At 44.5% G+C, this 27935-nt stretch overlaps 1 protein-coding gene across 1 annotated transcript; it reads right to left on the bottom strand.

The window, feature by feature from the left end:
* Nucleotides 1-358: 358 nt before the first annotated feature.
* LOC148827860 (antigen WC1.1-like) lies at nt 359-27935 on the bottom strand. Its single transcript, XM_088926389.1, has 21 exons — nt 27926-27935; nt 27447-27761; nt 24065-24373; nt 22287-22601; nt 21066-21293; nt 20819-20917; nt 18604-18918; nt 16871-17173; nt 16627-16695; nt 16115-16426; nt 15772-15792; nt 15016-15159; nt 14631-14729; nt 14266-14337; nt 13771-13857; nt 13185-13271; nt 12960-13010; nt 10610-10775; nt 2050-2505; nt 1461-1752; nt 359-427 (listed from the first exon to the last, which is right to left on the bottom strand). The coding sequence occupies exons 1-21, from the start codon at nt 27933-27935 to the stop codon at nt 359-361; spliced, it is 3819 nt and encodes a 1272-aa protein (XP_088782515.1).

Genomic DNA, 27935 nt, shown 5'->3' with positions numbered 1-27935 from the left:
CTGTTCTCATCCCCATATCCTGCATGCTTTTCCCTGTACTTTACCCCGGATTGTGTCATCTGCATAGGGTCCGGAAAGAACTCTCCCTGACATTTCTGCTTCTTCGATCGGCTCATTTTGGCACAAGTTCCCTCACAGTATGATGGACCCACTTGAACTGGTGGATCAAATCAGTAAAGCAGGGATTGCCAAACTCTGTGGGTCGATGCATCCCTTGACCTGTCCAATTTTCCACATGCCACGGATCCGGCCCACAGGCCGTAATTTGCCTGCAGGTGGGCTGTGGGCTGCTCCCCCACAGTGAAGGACAAGTCGACTTCACCTGGGTGTCCAGCAGGGGCAGGGTGTGTGGGCGGTGTCACTCTACGGAGGTGGCTGGCGTGCCATCGTGACCCATCTGATAGGTGGAAGGTGGCGGCTCTGTAACCTGTGAAGGAAAAGACCAAAAAGACTGGAGCTTGTGCTCCTGATGATGTCATGGATGTCTGAAAAGGGACGAACCGTGGAATAGCAGGAGAGCGGAAAAAGCCCCTATGCGAGGCGGCGGAACGTTGAGTTAGCCTGGGCTCAGCAGTTCAGGAGTCATATAGAAACCCATGCCCTCAGGCAGCGGACATGGGGCAACCTGGTGCTAGGCGGGTCTCAGGACATCCGAACGTCATTGCTGAGCGAAGAGGAATGAGTGACCAGGAAGTATATAGCCCCAGAGGGAGAGACACCAGAAGGACAGCAAAGCACAGGAAACAAGGGACAGGACAGAGTAGGAGCGTCCTCTGGCTACAGAGGGCGTGACAGATGAGGTCGTCGTATCCGGACCCAATCCTGGACTGGTGGCTTCTCCCTGTGTGACCTGTCATACCACCTTTTCATGTGACTCTGGCGTTCGGCCACCCTGCTTTACGAGAGGTTGAAGTATGCCCAGAGCCTGTCCAGGGGCATTTGTTGACTCACGACCGAGCATGAGGAAGGCTGTTGAGCTGCCAATTGAGGCGTGCTGTAGTGAAAAAGAGTGTGGAGGAGCACAGCTGAGGACAGCCCTGGGACAGGTGGGCTCTTATGCCATTTTTGATGGTCCGGTTCAGTCATTCCACACCCCCCTTCACCTTTGGGTTGTAGAAAGCAGTGCAAATGTGTCAAATGCCTCTGTCTGCCAAGAAAGACACAAATTGCTGCCTGTTGTCAGTGGTGATGATGGTTGGTAACCCCTGCAGGCAAAGAGGGCTTCCAGGAATCCCGTGATTGCCTGAGTTGTGATCGATCGTGTGGAGGCTACTTCTGGGCATTTTGAATGGAGGTCATAGGCCGCTATGAGGAAGTGCTGATGGGGCAGGACACCATGTAGCTCCCCACAGATGTCCAGCTGGATGTGATACTAGGGCTTGGCCGGCCAGGGGCTGAAGAGGTGGCAGAGGAGGCCCTCCTGTTTTCCCGCTAAGGAGGCAGGCCTCGCAGTTTCTGACCAGTGCCTCTATGTCCCGGTTGATTCCTGGCCACCACACCAGATCCCAGCACTGTTGCTTGATGTTAACAATGCCCAGGTGGCTTTCATGTGCCATCTGCAGGACACGTGCTTGGAGACTAGCTGGAACAACCGTACAAGTCCCCTGGGCAACATAGGAGTTGTTCCAGCAAGAGAGCTCATCTTTGACGAGATAGAAGGGGCCCAGTTCGGCAGGGGCCTTGGAGGGCCACCCCAAGCGTATAAAGGTGCGGAGCTGGGAGAGCACTGGGTTCTGAGGCTTTCTGTAGCTCCTGGAGAGAGACTATGGCCTGAAGTGGAGTGTGGAGCATTTAGATGAGGTCGGGCTCGAGTGTGTCTGAATGAGGGCCTCCAGGCAGGTTAGGAAAGGAGCAGGACAGTAGATCTGCAACTACAGTATTTTATGTCCTGAAGTCCGCTTGAGTGTAAAATTGTATTGCTGGAGCCTCTTGGACCAGCGTTGGAGTCTGAGTGGTCGATGCCCTGTTCCTAAAGTGGCGAGCAGTGCGGTGAGTGCCTGTGGGCCATCCGTAGCATGAATGCATGAATGCATGAATAAATGACCATACAAATGCATGTGCCACCTGTCACATGCCCGGATGCAGGCCAGGGCCTCTTGTTCCCCCACAGAGTACTTCTGTATCATAGGACTGAGAGCCTGGGATGCAAAGGCTATAGGTTGCTCTGCCCTGTTGTGAAGTCGGGCCAGTACAGCTCCCACAGCAGTGCTGGAGGCATCGCAGGTGACGAAGGTGGGGCTGGAGAGGTCAAAGTGTGCCAGGACAGGCGGTGAGGTAAGATGAGCCTTCAAGTGACAGACGGCTTCAGAGCAGGCAGGAGTCCAAACCCAAGGGGCTTCCTTCTGCAGTAGCTGACGCAGCGGGGCTGTAGTGGCTGAGTAGTGTGTCAGAAACTGAAGATAGTAGGCAGTCATCCCAAGGAAGGAGGTGACCTGCGCTGGTGTGGTAGGCTCTGGGATGAACTGAATGGCCTCGATGTTGAACTGCAGTGGGTGAGACCTGCAGCTGTAAGGTGAAAAACCACAAACTTGCTGGCGTCAGCGGCAACACACGTTTCACTCCCTTGAGGGTGAGGGGTGGTGGTGGTCAAGCACCTTGAACACCCTGTGTAGGCACTCATCATGGCTGGCAAGGGTTGGGCCATCAACCACAATCTCATCGAGGTAGATGAACAACCCAGGGATTCTGGTGAAGATAGTGGACATCACTTTCTAGAAACAGCTGGCGGCGGAGCTCAATCCAAAGGGCACCCTTGTGTAGCGGAAGACACTGATGTGTGTGACGACAAGCTGTCAAGTTCCAGCTGTCAGGGTGGAGAGGAAGTGGAGAGAAAGGTCGCTTTCAGAAGCTCCACGGTTTCAGCACATGTTGCAGCCGGGCCGAGAGTGTGTAAAATGCGCTGTCCCTTGGTCCCTAGGCAGTGTACGGGTATCGCTTTTTTCCAGGCGTCCAGCACATTTCTGAGGTCAAGTGCAGCCCATTAAGTCTCAAGAGAGTCCAGCCAGCGAGTCCAGGGCACTGTAGGCTTGCCAGGTTAAAGAGAGGAATGGGGAAGGCGGTGACAGTGAGCTCCATCCTTGTCGCCAATGGTACACCGCGAAAGACCAGGGACTGAGGCGGACAGAGTTCAGGGATGTCTGCCCTTTATGGTGCATAACTCATAACTAACAAAGAATGGCAAAAACCTGCCAAGGCACGTGAGTACCGTTAAAAGGTAACCCCCAACCCAAAGCACGACATCGTCGTAAACCCCAAACTGAGGCAGTGCGCGACACAACACACTCTTATTATCACAAAGCTTGAAATGAAAATCAAACATGATACGTGATGTAATTTGCCGGAGCAAGTGCGTTTTTCTATTGGCATTGTAATCTCTTCTGAATGTGTGCATTGATACTGTTGCTGGTTTATATATGACTGTAAAATGTCTTCTCTGTATTATTCTGTATTTATTTGTGAAAGAAGGCTTTAACAGGCAACTATGCGCTTCCACTTTGAAAAAGAGTAACAGTAACAGATGTTTTGCAAGGTACTTGAAGACCTAGATAAGGAACAGGACGATGAATGAAGAAAACACAGAGAGGGCTCAAACCCATGGTCTTCAGTTTACAAAACCAACGACTTCCCACTTGGCCAACACACCAACCAGGGACCTCTAGATCTTCAGTCTAACGCTCTCCCAAGTGACCTACTTCGGCTGTGCGCACAGTACACAGCCACCTGCTCCAGCCTTCCTGTGTTGCGGCATGAGCGCACCAAGAGGAGCGGGAGAGTGTTGCAGGAATGTCACTCAGAAGGAAAGCCACCCAGCTGCGCCCTTTGAGCTCTGTCCAGCGCATCTTCTTTGCATGGACTTCTGCCTGTGATGGGCAGGAAACAATTAGCAAGAACAGAACAGCACCCCATGGGTGTCTCATGACCACACCTTAGGTTGTGACACGTGCAGGTGTGAGGGGTTGCCAGTCCGCTTTGGACCAGACCTTGGGTGGAGGGGGGGGCGGGAAAGCAGACAAAGAGGTGACACCTCAAGATCTGCATGATCACAGCTCTCCGCCTCCCCAGGCTTCCGCTCGATAAGCTACTGGACACACCTGCCCCTCCAGACACAGACCGTGGAAAAGCCCCCGGGTGGGAGGGCTCTCTCTTCCTCCCAGGAGCCCTTGGACACAATGCACAGACAGAGTGAGGGGAGCAGCCACCTGCGACATGGCTCCAGGCAGGACTCCACTCCACAGGAGCCGCAGAGCAGAGGAGATGGGGGCAACTTAGCTCCTGTGCAGAGACTTGAGCTGTTGTTGCTGCGGACGCTGTCTTTTCTTTTTTCGGGGTAGGAGTGAATGTTGAGTTGCCTTTAGAAATGAAGCAGAGCACTTTAACCGTACTGGTGTGTGTATGCCCTGATGATTCTGGGAGACAGATCGAACATGGGCTAAAAGAGAGGGGGCTTAGCCCTCTTCCATTTGCTTGTTCAAAGTTGTACAACCCATTTGTATCTGCAAGCGGCGCAGTCGTCGTGCACAAAGAAAGCTTTGAAAAGCGTCAAAAGCAAGTCATTCCGAGTTGGTCATTTGTGTTTTCCGTTCAGACGCGAAATGCTGAAATGATCTCTCGGCTCCTCGGTTGTCATTTCTGCTCCGTACAGGAATCACAGCACGCGTCGGCTTCCAGCGCGGTGGGTCAGGACACGATGCCGGGAGTCAGAGAGAGCGATGTCTTTCTTGTTAGTATAGTGGCGAGTATCCCCACCTGTCACACGGGACGCGCATTGAAGTGAAAGCAGGAAGCGCTGCGACATGCACTGTGCAGATCCCGTCACACTAAGAGGTGAGTGGGTCTGTTCAATCACAGCCCTAAGCGAATCCCCAAACAGTGGGCGTGGCGACAAAGAAGCTGGTCCGTTCCCACCCAGTTTCGAACTGGGGACTTTTTGCGTGTGAGGTGAACGTGATACCACTACACTACAGAAACAGTAGGAAACTGTGCCCAGCGGCCCAGTGCTGAGCTTCGCCAATGCGATTCAGCTGCTTCCAGTGCCTTTATTGGAGTGCGCTGATGGACCGTCATGGACGGAGCAGGAAAGGCGGCGCCACATTCTACAGCCCTCTCCACGCAATCGACAAAATTGGGCTACTGAAGTGGAGAAAATCTCCTCTCCAGAAAGTGCAAATATCATCTTGGAGAGTATAAATCCTATTGCCAAAGGTCAGCACTGTCTACCAGAGTAACCCTCCTGACTCCTGCAGGTTTCCGAGCTGCAGCGATGATCAGTTCGTCTCACACGCGAGAGGTCCTCAGTTGGAAACAAGCGCCCCCTCTTCTCGCACGTCTTGCACGTTCGAGTAGTTTTAATGCGGCTCCTTTGTATACGGTGCTGATCTTTTGGAAAGCAGGAGGCAAAACTGAGACATTCCCATACCGAGACTCGAACCTGGGCCATCTGGGTGAAAACCAGGAATCCTAACCACTAGACTATATGGGAGCGCACAACCCCGCTGTTCTGGGCATCATGCAAGGAAACTATATAAATATGAGAAAACACGCAAGAGAGTTGTCACTCAGAGTGGTGAAGGGTCGATGTATACTGGGGCTTAGTTGAAATGCAACGTCAGGACTTTTCCGAATTATGTCACACGAAGAGAGCACAGCTTTTTCCGCCTTGCCACATGTGTCTCGGTAACTTGCCGTGATCGTATAGTGGTCAGTACTTTGCGTTGTGGCTGCAACAACCCCGGTTCGAATCCGGGTCACGGCAGAATAGGGGCGTCTGCTTCTACTACTTGCACGAATGAAGGCAAAAAAAAGCCCATTGCTGTGAACGAACGGTGCTTTACAGAGGGGTACTCACTACGTCCACGAATGAAGGCAAAAGAACCTGGGACCTCCTCCCTCCTTTGCAGTGAGCACTATTTTTTTCATTTTCTTCCCTTGTATTTTCCTTGCTCTTTTACTGTCCTTTTCCCCCCACACGGAGACGGAAAACATGCCGAAACCACATTTCACCCTGTGTTTGTGCAACTTGTACAATGTACAATGTACAGGAATGTAAACCATGCAGCTCCAGTGGTGCAATCGGTCAGCACGTGGTACTTATACAGCAATGCACAGTGGAGTCATGCTGAGGTTGTGAATTTGAGCCTCACCTAGACCAGTGTGGCCGGTGTCTTTAGCTACTGAAAGCAACTCTTGAGTTTAGGTGCTCTTAGGTATTTGCTGGAGATCAGGTCTAAATTAACATAAATGAAACAAGTAAAGTTTTACTCTGTACCACACCCAAAGAAGGGTCCACTGCCGAAACATTATTCAGGATGGGATAAACCTTTACTCGTTCCTTTGCAGCCCACGCATGCTGACACAGCTACTTACTTAAATTACCATCAGCTGTGGACCCTCAGCTGGCCTGTGCACAGATAGATGAGAGATATCTTCTTAGATGAGAGGAGTATGATGGAGTACGGAAAACTTGAAAAAGCTATAGCAGTTAGATTCTGTGTTTTTGTTGTTCCCCAGATATGCTTTTAATGTTCTTTTTGTTTTGTGAGCACTGTTTTTTAACTTTCTTCCCTTGTATTTTCCTTGCTATTTTACTGTCCCTTCCCCCCCAGGCGGAGACGGAAAACATGCCGAAACCCTGTTTCACCCTGTGTTTGTGCAACGTCAGTCTGGGCAGGTCTTTAGCTACTGAAAGCAACTGTCCAGTTTAGATGCTGCTACGTATAGGTCATCCTAAACACCTTATCTAGTGGGATTGTAGTCTGTTAGGTATTGAGTGAAGCGTCTACACAGTGTACAATTTAAAGGTCAAAGCAAGACAATCAGATGTGAGGAGAATTTAGAACACGAGCCTCTGCTTTATAATTTATAAGTATATATTTATAATATAAGTGAAAGACAAATTCACTATTTTCACTTTTTGTTTAAAGAACACTTTTATCACATGTTCTGCACTCCCGATGGTGTTTAGCGGTGCTCTTTTCTACACTCCTGATTTGAGGATCCCCAGCTAAATTTTTTTTTCAAGCCACCAAGCCTGTGTTGCACTTCAGTGCCGGCTGTAGTGGACACCCTGTAGATCATGAAAAGCATATTGAGCACCTTGGTAATGGAATTGCCAGATAAAAGCCATTTCCCATCCTTCCTCAACTTGCTCGGCAAGCAGGCAGAACGAACACCGAACGCAGATGTATCAGAGCGGTGTGTCCAAGTGGCCGTAAAAAAACACTACTCTGCTGGTGCTGTGGCTCATTTGGTTAAAGTACCTGCTGGGTAGACAGGAGATCCTGTGTTCAAATCCCAGTGGTGCCTGTTCTGCTGTATAGTTTATCTTTATAAATAGCACCATTCTTCTGCATTAAGTTTAATGGAGGTGTTCATTTCGTTTTTGGCACAACTTGTTATTCAAGAAATCCATAAAAAGATAAAATGCAGAATTACTGACAGCTGGCAAGAAAATGATAATGATTTTTTTTTGTCTTTAGCCAAAAACCTGTGAATGTAGAATGTAGAAAAAACACAATGTGTGTCACTTTCTCTGGCACAATCAGTCAGGGAGTCCTTCAGTCCTTTAGTGTATTACAGGTAATGCATGTACAGCCTTTAACATGCAATAGTGAATTTGCAGGTAACCTGGGGAGGGAAGAAAACCTAAATGAAGGAAATACATATTTAAAGGTAAGTCTTAAATGTGTTCTGTCACATCTGGGTGTTAACTGAATAGATTCTTTGTATTAGTTATTGTGATTTGACACAAACTTGTATTTCTCAGGAGACAGCAGAAAAATGGTGGAATTTGCGGGTACAGAAAATATCTTGAACTGAACAGGCAAATGTAAGGTTATGTTAAAGTAAAAAAAAACGATGTCACCTTTTTCAACGTGATTATTAAAGACAGTTTCTCTGAACCGTATCTCTTCTTGATTCTGTGGCTGTGGTCCAACAGTAACGGTGGTGAAACAAGAAGAAAGTGCGGAAAGAATTCGAGAAAGGTTGCATAGAACCGCACACGCTATAGTGACAGTGTTGAGATGCGTGGTTTAAAAACCTTAAGAGCCAGGTAGGAATACAACCTACAATCTTCCAAGCTGAAGTCAGACACATTATCCATTGTGCCACTGGCCCTGAAAGCATACTTCTTACGACACCACTGTAATAGTGCCGCTATTAGTAATACTGTACATTGCTCCGGTCCAAATTTTCTCAATTAGATTCTCGTGTTTCCTACTTGTATTTAGCTACTAGGTCTTTCATTTGGTCTGTTTTAAAAATAGCATCTCTTTAAAACAGACAAACGGTTTTATGTGTCGCTCTGAAATTCACACACGGGGGAAGTCACACGAAAGATAATCACAGATAAGATATCACGTTTAAAAAGAAATCCAGAGTCGCGATAGAAAACAAAGCCTTATACACGCCATGCAAGTGCTCTGCCACTGAACTGAACTCCTGAGAGGCACTTTTGCCTGCGGCTCTTTAATTGTGTTAGGAAGAGTGACATGTCTACACAGTGTACAATTTAAATCAGATGCGAGGAGAATTCAGAACATGAGCCTCTGCTTTATCGTTTACTGAGCTTTCGATGAACGTCTAAGGGTTATCATCTATATCATCTTTTCTTCTACATTCATAGGTTTAAGGCTAAAGACAAAAAAAATCGTTTTTATTTTCTTGCCAGCTGGTAGTAATTCTGCACTGACAGGGGAGATTAGTATTTTATCTATTGCAATTTGTGTGGAGAAAACAAGTTGTTGCAGAAATGAACACTTACATTAAACTTAAGGCAGACGCCTGCTGCTGTCCATAATGATAAACTCTACACGACGAGAGAGAAAGAAAGGCACTGGCAGGATTTGAATTAAGGTTCACCAGTTTACTAGACAGGTACTTTAACCAGCTAAGCTGTGGCACTGGTGGAGGCCTGGCCCTTTTACAACCACTTGGATACACCACTCTGAGACACCTGCGTTCTGTTTGCGCCGAGCCTGCTCGCTCAGCAAGTGACGAGAATGGCTTTTATCTGGTAATTTCATGTCTGAGGAACTCAATATGCTTTTTATGTTCAACAGGATATCCACTACAGCCGGCACTGAAGCGCAGCACAGGCTCTGTGGGTTGACATCTTCCAAGGAAAATGTTGAAATCGCAGGTGGAAGATAAAAATTGTCCTTGAGTAGAGCAGAGTGGTTTCTCCCCATGTTTGCATTAGTTTCCTTCAGGTGGTCTAGTTTCTTGCCAGCAGCCATATCACTCTGCAACTCACAACTAACAACCCACTGAAACTAAATAAGTATGAGCCTGGCCAGTACCTGGATGGGAGACCTCCTGGGGGAAAAAAAAAACTGGTTGCTGCTGGATGAGGTGTTAGTGGGGCCAGCAGGTGGTGCTAATACCCCAGTATAGTGATGGGGACACTATACTGTAAACTGGCTCTGCCCTTCAGGTAAGATGTAAAACTGAGGTCCTGACTCCTTTTGGCCATTAGAAATGCCGGGACGTCTTTCAAAAAGAGTAGAGGCCAAAGTAGAGGATATTACTGAGGACTAACTGTCCCTCTGTTCTACATAGATGTGTTAAATTTCCCATTGGCCTTTACCAATCATGGCCTCCTAATAATCCCCATCTATGATTTGGCTTCATTACTCTGCTCTCCTTCTCACTGAGAGCTGATGTGTGGTGAGTGTTCTTGTGCACTATGGCTGTGGTTCCACATTGGTGGTGGTGGAGGGGAGTCCCCATTACCTGTAAAGTGCTTTGAGTGGAGTGTCCAGAAAAGTGCTATATAAGTACAAGCAATTATTAATTATATTTTTATTACCACAGTCCAAAAACATTCTGATATTATTTTAGCAAGTTAGTTTAAAAAGGCCTGACCCTTTATGATCATGAGTTTTCCAATGTACGTCATTCCTGTTTATAGTTTTAACTTTCCTGTGTTCCAGTTATTTAAATCCAGATGCTTTTGTAACTCACTGTAGCTATACAATTTCTGTAGGTTTTGGATTAGTTATGCTGTACAGTGTCTTCTTGCAGGACCCATGATTTCTCTTGATTTGTAGGGAAATTTAAATAACATTTAGGTTGTATCATGTTGTGTCTATCTTTGTGTACAGTGTTTTTTTGTCCTTTGTGTGGATCTACTGACACTTATGATTTGAAACAAACAAGTAACTTTCTTCTTTCTTTTGATTTTATCATTGCGAGTGACCAAGGGCTCCTTAATTTTTAATGATACCTTTAATGTCATAGATTAGAAATGAGCACAAAACCAAAGATTATTGCAAAGCAAAACTTTAATAAAACGTATTAAAAATATTCCCATCAAAAGTGGTACATTCAGAACTGTACATCAATCAACAATTTTATTTCCTATATCTGGAACATCAAAAAGTATTAAAAGAAAGGCTGAGCAGAAATGGAATGTTCAAGTCTCAATTTTGCAAAACACAAGCTGCAGGACAGTGTGGAAACAGTGGAGTGAAGTGGACTCAGGTCACAGACAGTGTCAGTGTGGAAACAGTGGAGTGATGTGGACTCAGGTCACAGACAGTCTCAGTGCTCAGAGTTGTTCTAAGACTGCGTGACTCTGTTGGTGAAGCTCTTCTGTGTCTAGACCTACAGGAGGAGCTTCTCCCAGACAGCCCTGTCAGTCTCACAGCACCCATCCTTTCCCTGAGACTCGTCCCCAACATCATCGTAGTCAGTCCTGTCAGGGGCAGGGGCTCCTTCTTCAGAGGGCAGTGTGGGCAGGACCCTGTCCACTCCAGGGCCAGTGTGGGGGACACCTGACAGAGAGACACAGACTCATATTTTTAAAAATGACTCAGTTATTAACATAATATTGATACAAATAAGTATTATGAAAATGGTGAATATCAGAAATGACTGAGTAGATAAATTAATAATTAAATCATAAAGTCATAATCATAAGCCTCCAAATTGTAAAGATTTTGCCAAATATATTCCCAATAGTTAAATATTTGTCATTAACGACACAACACACACGAAATTGCACACAACAAACATACAGCACACAATTACAAATTTGCTGACAAGGTGTTTTAGACACCTACATCCTAACCACCCAGAAAATCCTCAAACTGCTTGTTACGATCCCTGCCTCTCGGCAACGAAAGAGGCAGAAGAAGGCGTAGCCTTAATTCATCAGTCTACCTATCAGTGTACGCTTTCACCACCACACCTCCGTCTCATCTGGTATTTAAGTATTAGTCTTTCCCTACCCCCTCGCTCAGTATTGGTTTCCCTTTCGAGCTACTTAGTTGCGCTACGCCTTCTACCTCCTCGTACTGTTCTGGTTCCGACTTTGGTTTTTCCCCTTTTACTACGTCTTTTGGATTACGGCTCGGCTTTGGTTGCTTCCTCCTAGTTTGGTTCTTTGGCTTCCCCTGGACTCTCGGCTCTCTCCTTCGTCTACGGTTTTGGATTACGGTCTGGCTTCGGCTACTCTCTCCCTGTTTGAATCACTGGCTTCCCCTGGACTCTCGGCTCTCTCCTTCGGCTACGGTATTTGGATCACAACTTGTCTCTATCGGCTCCCGCAAGTGGGTTCACTACTTGGTTTCGGTTTCACTGGCCGAATCCGTAACACTGCTACCATGTTTTTCAGCTTTTACAGATCACCTACATAAAAGAAAGAGAAACCAAACCTTCTAAACCAAAGACATTACAACCTACAGTTAAATCTCTTTGTGAACCCAATTGCTACAAAATGAATGGGAGCCTATTTCCCTGTTCTAAAGATGCTCCCACTAGCCAGGAGAGGCACTTTTGTAACCAAGGGATTCTCTAAACAAGAAATTAAAGTTTCTAAAAACAACAGAAAGGCAAGCTCTCTTTATGAGGGTCAAAGACTAAACTCCAATCTGGTCTTTCCAGTTGATCTGGACAAGTAGTAGAAGCAAGAAATAGCTCTGTCATTCCTGGATGGTTGATTGACAATCATTTACCCAGAACTTAACTAATCTTTATGGTTGCTTTGATCACTGAATCTCACACCTCAACATCTCAGCAAACATCTCCTTGCTTTGCAGCCCCTAGCCATGTAATGTAATTGGAATTGGAATTGGAATTGATGACATTAGCCAGGTGTACCTAGATTTTTTAAAACACTTACGTAGTCACAATAGTGTAGTGAAAGGGGATTTTAATTTTCTGTAACAATCAGAAATTATAGCAGTATATTTTGAGAGTACTTGTAGACTTTTAGGAACTAATCAAACACCATAATCTATAGTCTCACACGTATTCTAACCAAACAATATACAATTTATTAATATAATCATAATTTGCATAACAAAAAATAAGCATAATAGAACATATCTGAGAAGTAATCTGCTTTGATATCAATGGCTATTAGTGGACTAACAGTTGTAGTATACAGAATAGATGTTACAATATTGTAGTCAAAAGTGTTTAATAGGATTTTTTAAAAATTAAATTGTATCTTTTTGGAAGACTTGATAATTCAGTGTAGAATTCACTTATACTTATGAAGTATCAATGCTCTTAAACCACAGTGAGGAAGACCTAGTAATTTCTGAGCCTAGTAATTCTCTCTGCAGTCAGAGAACAGAATTCCTGGTCTTGGGGAATCTAAAGCTTTGTTCTGCCCAGACCTCATTCCCTCACAATTAATCAGCTGCTGATCAGTTTAAATCAATTTGGCTATCTGATTGGCTAGGTGTGTCAGGGTTTCAATGACACTCTGATCTTTGTGATCTAACTTTGTACAATTCAGGTCTCTCAGCCTTTATTAGCTGTTATTGATCCTTGTAGGACATGACAGAGTGAAGCTACCGCTACTGCAAAATGCCTGATTCCCCCCTGTCTTGGATGACAGTGCAACAGAGATGGATTACTGGAGGTTATCTCTCTCATCCCTGAACTACCTAACCCACACTGAGCCCCCTGGCTGTAGCCCCTTTTACCTGAAGTGGGATCTCCCTCACCGTCGCCCACATCACTGTATCCAGAGGGTGTCTCATCAGAGAGGAGTCTCCCTGTGAACAGAAGAGTAGGTCAGTAATGTCTCTGTCATTCTGACACAAACTGGTCTCTTCATTCCCAGTTAGTGTTTATTTGCAGATATGAAATTAGGTTGAGATTTATTTCTGACAAAGGCTACTGTGGGCTGGTACAGGGGGTACTCCTTAGTCTTATTTAATTTAACTCACCTGACACAGTGTCTGGACTCTGGGGCACAGTGATGGCATCATCATAGTACTCAGGGGCCTCTTCTTTCACAGAGGACATCATCTCTCCTAAAGCACACAGAGCACAACTTCACTGTCACACATCAGAACACTGAGTTATCTAGAGCACAGGACTGCTGGAGCTCATCAGAACACACTGATTAACTCAACATCACACAGGAACTAAAACTCCAGGCTCTAAGTACAGGAGATCAGGGGGAACCTGATTTCCAGTCCTATTCACAACTGTGATAAATGTAAAACAATTCCTAGATTTTCAAATAAGATGTTGAAGGACAACAGGGCAGAGAAAGTTAAGCTGTATTTGGACAGAGAGGGTGATGATGTGAACCCTATGAGATACTGAAGAGGAGCCGGACACTGGCAGCAGTGACCCAGACTGAGTGTGCAGGGCTGAGATCACAGAGAGAGAGTCAGATTCATGTAACTGGTGCAGAATAGTACAGACTCCGTATTCAGAGGCTGAGATAGAAGAGAGAGTAGAGAGATTCAGACTCAGTGGGATTGGTGCAGAGATTCCCCATGTGACTGGACTGAAATAACCCACCTGACAAGGCATCTGGACTCTGAGGTACAGTTACTGCATCATCATAGTACTCTGGGATCTCTTCTTTCACAGAGGCTATTGAGTCTCCTGAACCACACAGAGAGACAGAGAATGTACACTTCAGGACTCAGACTTAGTTTGACCATAGAGCTGCAAAGTAATTGTAAAGTGTGATTTTAAATGTTTTGTGGTGTATAGTTAAGCCAAAACTCTAGGGTCGCTGATTTATCTGATCTGAAAGGCCGTTTTTACAGCATGCTGTTCCCCAGTCTCCTTTTCTATCAAAACCAATTAGAGCAGCACCCTGTTTACCACCCCAGTATTGACCAGATCTAGTTTTGCTCAGCATCTGTGATCTGCCGAGATAAGACTAGTGTGAGGCAACACTGAAGAGCTGGCTTTATAAGGTATCAAACACATTTGGTTATATTTGTATAATTCAGAATTTTCTACTTAAGTTCTCACACTGAGCCCCCTGACTCCATCTTCCTTCACCTGGTACTGGGTCTCCCTCACTGTCCTCCACATCGTCATATCCAGAGGGCATCTCATCAGAGAGGAATCTCCCTGTGAACAGGAGGACAGATCAGTAATACCTGCAGTCGGGCAGCAGCCTCAGTGTCCTCTACTGGAAGAGAAGCCAGGGTGTGAGTTTGTGTTTATAAGGCAGATCCAGATTCGTGCTGTGTTGATTTTCGTCACTTAGTTTGACACCAGTTGAGAAAAAACCCTACAGGTTTAAAACTAAAAAATACTCTTTTTGTCAGAAACCAGTTGAGTGAGATTTTCTACAAGTGTAAGTCCTCAGATCTTCCTCCGAGGGTGGAGACTAATCACACCTGAAGACTCTCTCCACTCACCTCTCCTGGGGGCGCTGTAGGTTCCCTCTCTGGCCAGTTTGTACTCTATTTCCTCGTAGACGGCATCATGATAGGGGGCGAGTGCTCCTTTAGATAGGGCTGTGTGAGAAAACAGACACTCAGGGTTAACATGCAGGGAGAGGAGTACAAGATCAATAATTCACTGCTAAACCTTCTTTGGACATTTGTGCACATAAATGTTATGCTTCTGGATTTGCAAATTTCCTGATATCTCCATCTGTAATTGTTGATAATCTTTTTTAAACTTTAAATGGTTTTCTCTACCAGGTTTATTCCTCAAGGTAATTATGTAAATATAAGTTCCATGTGAGTGACAGAACTGACCACTAGAGGTCACTATGTGGATGGATAGTTCCCTCCCTACCTTTCCTCAGATTCCTGTTCTGGATCAGCTGCCCCACTAACAGGGCCAGCACCACGAAGAGCAGAGCCCCCAGCAGCAGGAGGACCAGGGGCGAGGCAGACAGGCCTCCCAGTGGCTGTGTCTGGGGTGTTGTCCTGGTTCTGCCTGAGAGAGGGGGGAGACAATGGATGAACAGGGATCAGGAGAGGTGCTCTTGGGCTCATATACACTTCGACACATGTCCTGTTCTCCTCCTGTTCCGATATGTGGCTATCATGGCTTCAGGGTGAACCCAAGATCAATGAAGAACAGTTAAGGATTCCCAATCTAACCCATCAGGACTGTCACTAAATCAATGAGGAAAGAGAGGACACTAGCACAAGATCTACACTGGAAATCTGAAAACACTGATCTTCACTCTGAGAGAGGAGAGGAGACACTACAACAACACTGGGAATCTGAAGAGACACTGATCTTCACACTCAAGGAGGAGAGGAGACACTACAGCTACACTGGGAATCTGAAGAGACACTGATCTTCACCATGAGAGAGGAGAGGAGACACTACAACTACACTGGGAATCTGAAGAGACACTGATCTTCACCCTGAGGGAGGAGAGGAGACACTACAGCTACACTGGGAATCTGAAGAGACACTGATCTTCACCCTGAGGGAGGAGAGGAGACACTACAGCTACACTGGGAATCTGAAGAGACAGAAAGACAGGAGTTATCAATGACAAGGAGGATTTCTGTTCACCTGTAGCTGTTGCTGGACTGGCTGTTGTCTCTGACAAACCTGTAAAAGAGATAGGAGAACTGTCATTATTTTGTCTTTGGTTTTAAAGCAAGTTGAATCCAGAGTGGTCTTAATAAAAAAAAAAATCTTTACATTTGTTCCTTGAGGTCAAATGTAGGATTGCAGGATGAATGGTGTCTTGCTCAGAATTAAAGCCTAGTGCTGTTCACACACACATGGCTACAAAACATCCAAATCTTGTGACTGATGATCTTAGTTGGATTAGTGAGATATTAAGCAGTGATAGAGTATGGGTGACATCAGTCTAACTTCTCCATTGATCTGCTACCTTGTTTATTTACAGTTCTAAGACTCTCCTCACCTGTACAGGTAACCCCTGCATCCTCCTTGTGTCGACAGTCGCTCTGATTCAGTCCAGAGTGACAGCAGTCCCACAGGTGAAGTTCACTGCCTGTGCAGTTCACCTCGTCCAGCCAGATGGCGCCATTTCCTGGTCCGAATGAGGCCTCTATTGCTGCGCTCACTGCGTCCCCACAGCCCAGCTGTCTGCAGACCACCTGGGCATCCTGCAGGTCCCAGGAGTCGTCACAGACTGTCCCCCAGGAGCCCTCGTACCGCAGCTCCACCCGGCCAGAGCAGTTAGTGCCTCCAACCAGGCGCAGAGCCAGTGGGACTGAAAGACAACAGTGAGGTTACTGAGTGTCATTAGATCTGTGACTGTAGACAAAAGCACAGAGGCTACTGAGTGTCTTTAGCTCAATGACTGTAGTAAAGACTAGTGAGGTATTGAGTGGCTCTAGAAGAGAGCTGTATGGTTACTGTTCCTCAGCTCAGGGCTGCAGTGTCTCTGACTGTTTTACACACTGAACTCACCTGGGCAGTACAGCTGAGGCTGCTCTTCCTGAGGGGCTGGTGTGCTTCTGTCAGCTTCTTTTCTAGGACCTTCAAAGATTAATAATCATATAAAAACATTATTATTATAAAATGACTAACAATGACATTGCTTTCATTTTTATACATGTTTGGATATAAATTAATAAGAATTCAGTTTAAAGCTTTTGTCTGTTCTAAATATGGCAAAACACTAATTTACAGAGCATTACTCTTCCCTCTGTACCTGAGCAGGTGATGTTAGCCACTTCTCGGTCTGTGCAGTCATTCTGACCCCAGGGGGAGGAGGGACACTGCCACAGGGTGTAGTCGTGTTTGCGACAGGAGACAATGTCCAGCCATCTGGGATCAGTGCTCAGCCTGGAGTTTGTCTCTCTGATGGTGCCCTTGTCTCCACAGCCCAGCTGTTTACAGATCACTGCGGCTGTGGAGTCAGTCATGCCGTTCTGACACACACTGCCCCAGGTGCCATTGTAGTAAACTTCTGCCTGTCCTGAACAGCCTGCAGACAGTCTCAGGAGAGTGTGATCTATCAAGACAGCAGGGAAAGTCAAAGGCAACAAACCCTGACAAGACAGCCCAACATTTCATTCTGAACTGATAAGAAACTACAAGCAAACAATGTGAACAGCAACCAGTCTCATTTCCCGTACTAATCCAGTTATAACTGACTCACGTAATGAAATAAGGACAGCTGTACAATCACACAGTTGACATGAAGGTGACAGGAGTGTGTGGTGCTGTTCATTCAGAATCTGGACAGTGCATCACACAGAGCTTTAAAATCCCATTAGAAGATCAGGTTCTGATTCAAAACGTCATTCTGATCAGCTTGGCTATTCAGCACCAGCACAACTAAGGAACTGAGTATGAAAGTAGAACGCGTGGCTCAGGGTGAGTGGTGCTGCGCTGTGAAAGGAGAACGTGCTGCTTCGGGTGACATTTAACACCGTGTGGTTCATCAGGATCTGGCCAGAAGCCATTCTTGGAAGAAATTAAAATGAAACATTTGAGGCAGAAAATCACTAAAGGCAATTGATGTGAGAAGTTTGAAGATTGGATTCTAGATCTTACTGGAGCACTGAGATGAATATATCCCCATTCACTAGTGGAGGGGAATTCACATTCAGTGCCAGAGTTTCTTTCTTTCTTTATTTTTATTTTTGCTGGGATGTGAATTTGTGCATTCCCAGCTGTATCATAACTATATCTTAGTCTCTTTTTACAAAGCTTTGCGTGATCTTGGCCCAAAATATTTGAGTGATCTTTTAGTCCCTTATAATCCCTCTCGTACACTTCAATCACAAGGAGCAGGTTACCTAGTTGTTCCTGGAATTAAAAAAGTCACAGCTGGCAACAGAGCATTTTCTTATAGAGCTCCCCAATGATGGAATAGCCTCCCCGCAGATGTGTGGAATTAAGACGCACTCCCAGTGTTCAAATCTGGGTTAAAAACATATTTGTTCAGTCTAGCCTTTGGATAAATATTTAGGAAAAGCAAGCCACGCAACCTACCAATTTCTGTTTTCGTTGTCATTCACTAATACTTTATTTCTTGTCTATTCTGAGGTGGACTGTTAGGAAGCCCAGGCCCAGAATCCAGCTCCTTCTACCTGTCGAACTCAACTTCCCAGAGAAATTTCAACCAAAGGAAACTACTGAACATTCCAGACACTGCTGGACCTCACTACACATTACTGAAATAAAAATACTATCTTTTTCACCATGTCTGTTCATTTTAATTAACAGAGGAGGAAGGCTCCCCCTTTCAAGCCTTGGTTCAGGCCTGGAAATCTGTAAAGCTGCTTTGTGACAATGTCCATTGAAAAAATACAAATAAAATTAAACTGTATTGAATTGAATTTTCCTCAATAGGATATATTTAAGCACTCCAAATGCAAACCATATCCACGTTGTGGAATTCGAGATTATGGATGATTTTATTTTTCGTTCGCTTACCTGAACACAGGATTCTCACATCCTCCTTGTGTCCACAGTCATGCTGTCCCCAACCTGCTGAAGGACACTCCCACAGAGACGACTCGTTCCCCAGACAGTCCACCTCGTCCAGCCGGATGGGTCCAGTTCCCTGGCTGAAGGAGGCTGGCACTGGGGCACTGAGGGCCGTCCCACAATGGAGCTGCCTGCACACCACCTGAGAGTCTGCCAGGTCCCAGGAGTCATCGCAGACTGTCCCCCAGGAGCCATTGTGATAAACCTCCAGCCTCCCAGCACAATCGCCTCCTGCTCCAACCAGCCTTAAGGAGCGCTGGGCTAGGAGAGAGGCAGGACCAAGTGATAAAGACACATTCCTATAAACATAGTAGTTCAGGTGGGTAGCTGCGTCAGCATGCATAGGCTGCAAAGGAACAAGTAATAGGTTTATTCCGTGCTGAAAAAAAAGAAGAAAGAAAACACAACATTTCAGCCGTGGAGCCTTATTCAGGTGTGAGTTTCTATAAACATTGCTGATACAATTACCTCCTACCTCATCTAGCCTGAGGGAGTGCTGGTCTAGGAAAGAGACATATATATCATTATGGCTGGAGTGGTGCCATTCAAGCTAACGTTGACTCTTAAAAAAAACTTAGGAGTCTCAAAAATATTAGTTTACATATCTGCAGAACTGGTAAGCACAGAGGAACAAAGTAAATCTTTTGGTCTACTCGAATTACCTCCTTATTAGAGTTGTCATCAGACTAAATTCACAGGATAAAATATAAACAAAGAGAAAGAAGAGAGAGGTAACTGAAGGAAGGAAGAGAGAGGAGGCATGTCAGACAAGAAGAACTGGAGATAAAATTCTAGTTAAATAATGTGAACCTTGTTTAAGAGACCTTGCAGTCTTGTAATTTAAGAACATTAAAACATTTTCAGGTTTCCTTTATTGTGCAATCCTCAGGCTAAAGGCATTCTCTCCTAGTTGGAGGTTTAGAATAGAAAGTAGATTTTCATTCACTTTTTGGCATGATATTAGTGAGAACATATTCTGTTCATTTAGGATGCAGGGTAATTCTCTGGTTAGCCTGTTTATGCATCATAGAGGATTTCAGATTATAGAGTTATAAGGGAAAAACATTTAATATAACAAGGGGTAAACTATCTTCAAACTAAGTGTCTGTAGAAAACCCGAATAGAAATAGCTATTAGTCAATGAATTCTGACCATTCAGAGGCTTAGAGAGATATCATTGCTGTTTGGGGCAATGCTGAGCAAAAACCAAGTTTTTGTTTAATCTTCATTGTCTGCATGTCAGTCAAGTGCAGATCAATCAGATTCTTATTTGCTAGCAATCAGTTTGTAAGAAGTCTTCTTTTTTACTGCTTAAATCCTATATATAGCCTCTCTAGCACTGCCTATGTCACTAAGACATACGAGAAATGTGATGATTCAGGTTTAATATCCAAGGGTTTAGCTTCAATTCAAGCCCTGGTCCAGGCCTCTACTGTCTATACTTTACAAGATATTGCACCCCAAGATGTTTAAGGGCACTTTCTTCCAGGTGGAAATTTCCCCTGGATTCTGTGACAACCTGAGACTCCATCTCCAATGGATTTGTTAAGATTCTGAATGTTTAAATATTTATTTTCTTGTTATATCAATGGAAATCCAGCTCATTCAAGATAAAACATTATATATCATTAATACAACTAAAAGATTGTTTTTATGGACTTAATATACCAGTACTTTTCAATGCTCATGATGTAGTAAGTGCATCTACATCCATACTTTCTGGTAATGCCCACCAAACATTCTTTTAAAAAAAGAAATAGATAAAATGTTTGTTTCCTTAGGCTGTAGAGTTTCATTGTTCATTGTTTCATTGTTAATTAATCTATTGACTTGTCATGCAAATATTCTCAGTTTTCATCTCTGTTGCTCACAACTGCAAGAAAGGAGATCTTAATGAATTAGAAGCACATCTGTGGTCAGCAGTGCATTAACCTGATGACAAAACATTGCATCTCTACAGAAAGGGATGATTGAATCGAACAATATACAGAGCCTCTTCTACAGACATGCTCAAGTTTCAGGAAACATTTATCCCAGCTTTATTACCAGTCTATATTAATGGACCAAAGACTTAAAATAGGAACAAATATCACGTCATACAATATTTTAACTCTTAACTCTGCATATGATAACAGTCAAAAATACTTTGAATGGCCCCTACCTGAGCAGAGCTGGGCAACATCCTGTCCAGTGTTGCAGCTGACTGTATGTGGAGAACTGCAGTTCACCAGGTGAGACTCGTCCCCGGAGCACTTAATACCTGTCAGACACACAGTGCTGTCACTGTCTCATACAGAGAGGAGTTATAGACTTGTACTACAGAGCACTGAATACCTGTCAGACACACAGTACTGTCACTGTCCCATACAGAGAGGAGTTATAGACTTGTACTACAGAGCACTGAATACCTGTTAGACACACAGCACTGTCGCCTGTCTCATACAGAGAGGAGTTGTATATTTGCACCACTGAGCCACAGCCCAGCTGTCTGCAGACCACAGAGGCCTCTCTGTAGCCCCAGGAGTGCTGGAGGAGTCTCCCCCAGGCGCTGTTGTAGTGAACCTCCACCCGGCCATCACAGTGACTCTCTCCTCCTGACAGCCGGACTCCACCATCTAGAGCTGACAAGGATGAATCTAAAAAATAAATGAACATCACGTTTTATTGTCAGTCAGATATCAGTACCATAAAAGCAGCCCACGGAGATGGAGAATTTGTTTTGTCCAGGTGAAAGGATGGAAAATTTGTTCATACCTGACTGATTTCACCGTTATCTTTTGGTAAAATTAACATGACACATCCATGTGTTCAACCTCAAGAAGCATTGTTTTTAAATAATAATAATATCACTTTATTAACCCTATACAATTTCTTGCATTAAGAATTATCTTTTCACATATCCCAGCTTGCTTTCCGTGAGACACACACAGACAGGGAGAGAGCATGGGGTCAGAGCACAGGGTCTGCCATTGTACAGCACCCCTGGAGCAGTTGGGGTTATGGGCCTTGCTCAGGAGCCCAACAGAGTAGGATTCCTCTGCCAGTCACAGGATTTGAACCAACAACCTTTCAGCCATAAGCACAGACCCTTAGCCACAGAGCCACCACTCCACCCAATGTTACTTATTAACAGTTTTTCAACAAAATGTTTGGACATCATGTTTCATTTATTGGATGGCATTGTGGTGCAGTAGTTAACATTGCTGCCTCACAGCACTAATGACCTGCATGTTCTTCCCATGTTCACGTGGATTTCCTACCACAGTCCAGAAACATTCTGACAGGTTATTTAGATTTTGGGATAACTGCCCCAGGTATCGGTGTGTGTTTGTGTCTGTGTGTGCACTGTGACGGACTGGTATCACTTTCTCCTGTTGCTTGCTTGGGTAGGCTCCAACTCCCCCATGACACTAAATTGGATGAAGCTGTTAGAAAACGGTTGGAATTTCAATTTAAAAGACAATTTTTCACTAGGATCCAACAGATTGATGGAAGTGGAGCACCAGCAATGTGTCAAAATCACATTTACATTCTGCATGTAATGGCTGCATGTCCCGAGTTCATATATTTTTAGTAGTTAACATGTTTAATTATCAAGATGTAAATTGGTTTGATGGTTGCATTCTCACCAGAGCAGATGACTCCTGCGTCCTGTCCATGAGAGCACCCTGCTCTCCCCCATGTAGAGACAGCACAGCGTGAGAGACGGCTCTCATTGCCCTGGCACTCAAACACATCAGCCCATACTGGTCCACTGCCCTGTCCAAACCAAGCCTGTCCTGGTGCTGCTACAGCCTCCCCACAGCCCAGCTGCTGGCAGAGAACACTGGCATCTCTCAGGTCCCAGTATTGGTCACACACAGTCCCCCATTTACTGTCATACTGCAGCTCCACTCGTCCAGAGCAGGAGTCCGAGCCGTTCGCCAGCCTGAACCCTGTGTATCCTGCAGATAGGAGAGAACTTCATCAGCATGACACCATAACTGGGCACATGAAATACAACAATAAAAAAAAATCAATAAGATGAAAAAACTGTAACATCCAGCTCTCAGTGACCGAGAGACCAACAGAAAGCTTTGACTAAGAACACATATTGTGATGCCATGTTAAGGCTTCTTCAAGACGTGTTACTTTTCCCAGGGACTCCTTTATTTTTGTCAAGCTTTCCCAGTACCTAAGATAGTGATGTGAAGCTCCAAGGCAATGAGACAATGTGCTCCCTGCTCCAGGCCTGATGAAACCAGGAAGGACAACCAGGAGAAGAAGACACAGAACAAATTCTGCCCGATCATCAGCCTCCAGGCTGAAGGCTTTCACTTTTATTTTTCATCACTACAACCCCAGCCTTAGACCTGAAGAAGAGCGTTGTGTTATGCTCCCACCTAGCCTTCCCAAAACTTAGAGAGTGTGCAGGTGTGCCCGTTGTGGCTAACAATGAGCCGCAAAAAAGACCAAAAACAAACAGCACTTGTGCCTGTTTTTGAAAAAAACAAACCAGAGTACTAGTTTATTTGACAATCTCAGGTACAACATTAGTTAAATAGTATCACAGTTATATGTGAGGTCCTATCAGTAAGAAAAATTTAAAAAAGTAACTAGCTGTGAACCTGAAAACAGAACAAACACAAAAAGAAAAGTCTTCGGCTAACTCCCTGTCCTAATCTGACTAACAACTACAAAAAACAAAACAACTAAAATGAACAAATCCAAGACATGAATAAAAATAAAAACAAAAACAAAGTCTTAATCAAAAAATTTTCCTGGACACTGGTAATCTATTTTGCTCCTCATGTCTCACTAGATCTCTCATTTACCTATATATAGGTCAACTGGAGGTCCACAGCTGATATTAATTAAGATGTGACCTCCAGCAAATACCTAACAGATGAGAAAATAGACTGCAATACCAGCAGATAGTGAGTTAAGGACGACCTATTTCATTTGCTATACCTGTAACAGCCACTGCCATCACATAGACCTTTCTCAGCCTCAGGGTTGAAGAGCAGCTACCTGCTACAGCACCAGCTACATTTTTTTTCCACCCACTCTGAGGGCTGAAGGACAGGTTACTGCTATTAAAACAGGCTTTGGCACAGCACAGGCTTGGAGGTTTATCCAGCCTCAGGGCTGAGGGTCAGTTGTGGCCACAGCACAGGTTGTAGGTGTATATTTCACAATACAGCCCAGGCAGAAACTTCCATCACCTTGGCCATTATACTGCGCTATTTTCTTTAGGGGTATACACACCTGGCGGGCTACTGGAACAATGACACAGTCCAACATCAGTGCTACACTAGTCCTACACAAGTTTCATACACTGCCTCTGCAATACCCACAAATACTCACAAATACTACAATACTCACAAATGACAATGACCTCGCCTTTAGTCAAGTGATTTTATCTTACCTGTGCAAGTCAGACCCACAGCTCTGCTCTGGGAGCAGCTCTGCTCTGGCCTGGCTGCAGTGGGGCAGTGCTGTAGCTTGGACTCTTGTCCTGTACACTGGAACTGCTCTGACCCGACTGGACCCTGGCCCTGTCGGAAATGAGCGCCTCTGTGTATCACTGAAGGAGCCCCACAGTCCAGCTCCCGACAGACAACCTCTGCATCCTGCCAGTCAAAGTCAGAGTCGCACACTGAGGTCCAGGTGTTCTTGAGATTCACCTCCACTCTCCCAGAGCAGAGACTGTGTCCGTTCACCAGCCTCAGGAAACCTGCAATAGAGAACTACAGGCTGTCAGTCTGAGCAGGTAATCTCTCATAGTGCAGCTCATTGCTCACTGTCACTGAACCTGGTGCCTGTGAGAATTAAACTTACTACCCTATGAAAATAAACCAACTTCATGTGAAAAAATAAATATCATAGATTCTCAATTTAAATCTTGACTTCTTATTGTTCCATTCATAAACAGATTTACACCTACAATTTGGCGTAGAAAATTACATTTTAGAAATACATACACTATTACAATCAATTGTACAATAATGCAGAGTGCTTTCAATAAGAATATAGATAATAGGATAGATATAGATAAAAAAGTAGATAATAGGACATAAATAAAAATGAAATGAAAGAGAGGAGAGTCAGAAGAAAATCTGAAAGGTCAACGTCAGATAGTTAAACCAAAAAATCTTTTAGGGTTGAATGTTTTTACTGAATGTAAAATTGATTGTTTTCCTCCAGAAATAATGTAGATACATGTTAATCTAATAATTTTAGATGTATATTAAGATCAAAGAGGCTAAACCACCAATCTCCACCTCCACCTCCACCTGTTCTCTAAAATGTGCCTCTGAAGAAACTCAGTGCATTATTAGCTATACACTGGGGCAAATAAAACTCACAGACACCAAATTGATCAGTCTGTGGAACATTACAAAGTACCCAAATTATCACTATCATTCCAGCTGCTCAACATGCCCATAACTATTACTACAGCGCTGACAGTAGTGCTACATGTTGCACACCGACTGCTGTGAAATCAATCAAAACAGAAAGTGATAACAAATCCATCCATTAATTCTGCTTCTTCCAATTCAGTGGAGCCAGAGGTATGGAATTAATAACTACAGAAGAAATGGCTGATCATTATCATCTAATTCACAAAAGAAGAGCAGCGTGTCACTCCAGGCGTTATAAACCCAAGGAACAGAGATCTCACAGCCTGGCACTGCTGGAGCAGGACTGTCTGACCTGGGCATTGACACACACTCTGGACAAGACCAGGACTGTCACAGTCTGGCACTGCTGGAGCAGGACTGTCTGACCTGGGAACTGACACACACTCTGGACAAGACCAGGACTGTCACAGTCTGGCACTGCTGGAGCAGGACTGTCTGACCTGGGCACTGACACACACTCTGGACAAGACCAGGAGTGTCACAGTCTGGCACTGCTGGAGCAGGACTGTCTGACCTGGGCACCGACACACACTCTGGCAATATGACAACACACACTAGCTGAGGGTAAGACACAGTAAAGAGAAACAGACCCTGAGGAAGTATAGGCTCAATTACCGAAGCTCACTTCTATTAAGATTAATAGAAACAGTATTATTCTTCATGTATTTACAGTATATATGTGCATATGTGACCTTATTTCAGGTACAGTACCTACATATTATTTTCTAATTTGTAAAGGGATGAGCATGTGGAGACAAGACAAGATTGTGATTTCTGTCAAACCCATGAAGATTGATCTGCCATCCTCAGTCACCTGTAAGGTGACATTTAAAAGCAGGAAGCAGTTCACCGTGATGAGATGGGAGCAGAAGGGAGGGACTGATCACTTTTGAGAAAGATATTAAAGAGCTGGTAAGCAGCTTAATTGCCTGTTGTATTACTTCATGTGAAGATGCTCATTCAAATGTTTAGCTTTAGTTTTTTAGTTTTTGGGTTGTTTTTATTGTTCTGTAAATAATGAAACACTACTTTGGAAATGAAGGCTGTATTTGTGTTCATCCAAAGAGCTGTCTGTTTACAGCAGCTGGCTTCTGGGTTTGACACTAACTTACAAAGCGTTTTTATTTTCTGAAACCTCAACCCTGGAAAACATAAAACAGAGGGAGAAGGACATTTTTCCCTAGAGAAACAGAGATGTTATATCAGATTTTTTAGTTATTTTTTAAGAATGTGAATGTATTCATGATGTATTTAAAACATTCCATACTGTATGTACACTGAGAACTGAGGGCACCTTTGCTAAAGGACTGTAGGAATATGGAACAGGTTACCAGATATCCCAGCTTTCTTGAAGAAACAGTGGATGAGATCCTTGGATCAGTACTGACTACCAAATGGACCAGGAAGCTGAGAGATCTCCTCTACTTTGTAATAGATTAAATTTTGAGAATATATATCAGTCATATTGTTTTTATTCTATAGTTTTTATTTCTATAGTTTTTAGATATTGTTGTAACTAATTTGTTTCACTCAATCTCACAGAATGTGGTCGTTGTTGTAATGTTTGTAAATATGTCAGAGAAATGCAACTGATGTTCAATGTCATTGCTGTAATTCTTTGATCAATACAGCTCTTTGAATCTGAATTAAATAGAGAAAAGGGAGACTTAAGAGAGACACAGCAGAACTGTAAGTGAAAATGATGCTGGTGAATTACAAGGAAGACAAACTGTAGTTTTCAAATCAAGGCCAAGAATAAATTTGTTTATACTGATCTATCGGTCACATACTGTAAATTTATTCGTAGATTTACAGCCTTATGATCAAACACTGTCCTTTGGCCTCTTTATTGGTCAATTGTAAAACCTAAAAGAAAGCATACAGGTGGGGTTGGGGGTTTCAGACAGTTTTCAATATGTTTTCTACACACTGCAGGAAATACAATCCTGAAGGAGAAAAGACACACAGTGACAGGGAGGAGTGATGTCACAGCTCTCAGCAGGACAGGAGCAGCGGCAATGGGAGGATGGACAAATGACGAAGGATTGGTGCAGGAGTTTTAATTCTCCTCAGTGCTGGAGACTGGAGACTGAAAAATTCAATTTGTTCAACTCAGATCCATTGGTGACATAGTTATATTACCTTATATATTAATGTTTATTATACATAACTGGAAGGTCGAGTGTAAAACTGACAGACAGCAGACAGGAGGGGTTTGTCCTGCAGTTGCTCTCAGACACTGTCTCCTGTCTGTGTTTCTACATCTGGTCTCCACACAGTTAGAAAGACATAGTGACAGTAAGGAGTGTTGACGGGGCTCTCGATCAATGGAGGAGTTTCAATTCTCCTCAGTGCTGGAGACTGGAGAGAGTCTGTTTCTCTTACCTGAACACCTCACTCCAGCATCATAGACATGAGGAATGCTATACTGTTTCACTACAGTTTTACCACAGTCCCTCAGCGCAGACTCAGACCCGCTGCACTTGACCCCACCCAGCAGGACTGATCCAGACCCTGGTCCGTAGTGAGCTCCTCCTGGAGCTGAAACAGCAGATCCACAGCCCAGCTGTCTGCACACCACTGCAGCATCATTCAGATCCCAGTCAAACTGAGCTACTGTCCCCCACTCTCCACCATGATACACCTCCACTGTCCCCTCACAGGGACTGGCACCATTCACCAGCCTCACATCAGCACTGCCTGCAGAGAGAGAGAAACAATACCTATCACCATGTCTACAGGATATTTTCATATTAAGACATTTTAGAAGCACATCTGGAATTTTTATTTTGTTTTACCTCTTTGATTGGATTGCTAGTCTCTCCCATGTGGAAGAAGAGACAGTGGAGTGACAGGAAGTCCACCAGCAGCCAT

The sequence above is a fragment of the Atractosteus spatula genome, chromosome 10 (assembly GCF_055471065.1).
Source record: "Atractosteus spatula isolate fAtrSpa1 chromosome 10, fAtrSpa1.hap1, whole genome shotgun sequence".
Classification (NCBI taxonomy): Eukaryota; Metazoa; Chordata; class Actinopteri; order Semionotiformes; family Lepisosteidae; genus Atractosteus; species Atractosteus spatula.
The sequence above is the reverse complement of the archived record's forward strand: the minus strand, read 5'-3'. Positions and strand labels throughout refer to the sequence as shown.

Coding starts and splice junctions, on each gene's coding strand:
- LOC148827860 (XM_088926389.1), bottom strand. Junction 16,696..16,870: donor GGCTAACATCACCTGCTCAG/GTACAGAGGGAA, acceptor TAATCTTTGAAG/GTCCTAGAAAAGAAGCTGAC. Junction 2,506..10,609: donor GTCTGGGAGAAGCTCCTCCT/GTAGGTCTAGAC, acceptor TTCACCTTACAG/CTGCAGGTCTCACCCACTGC.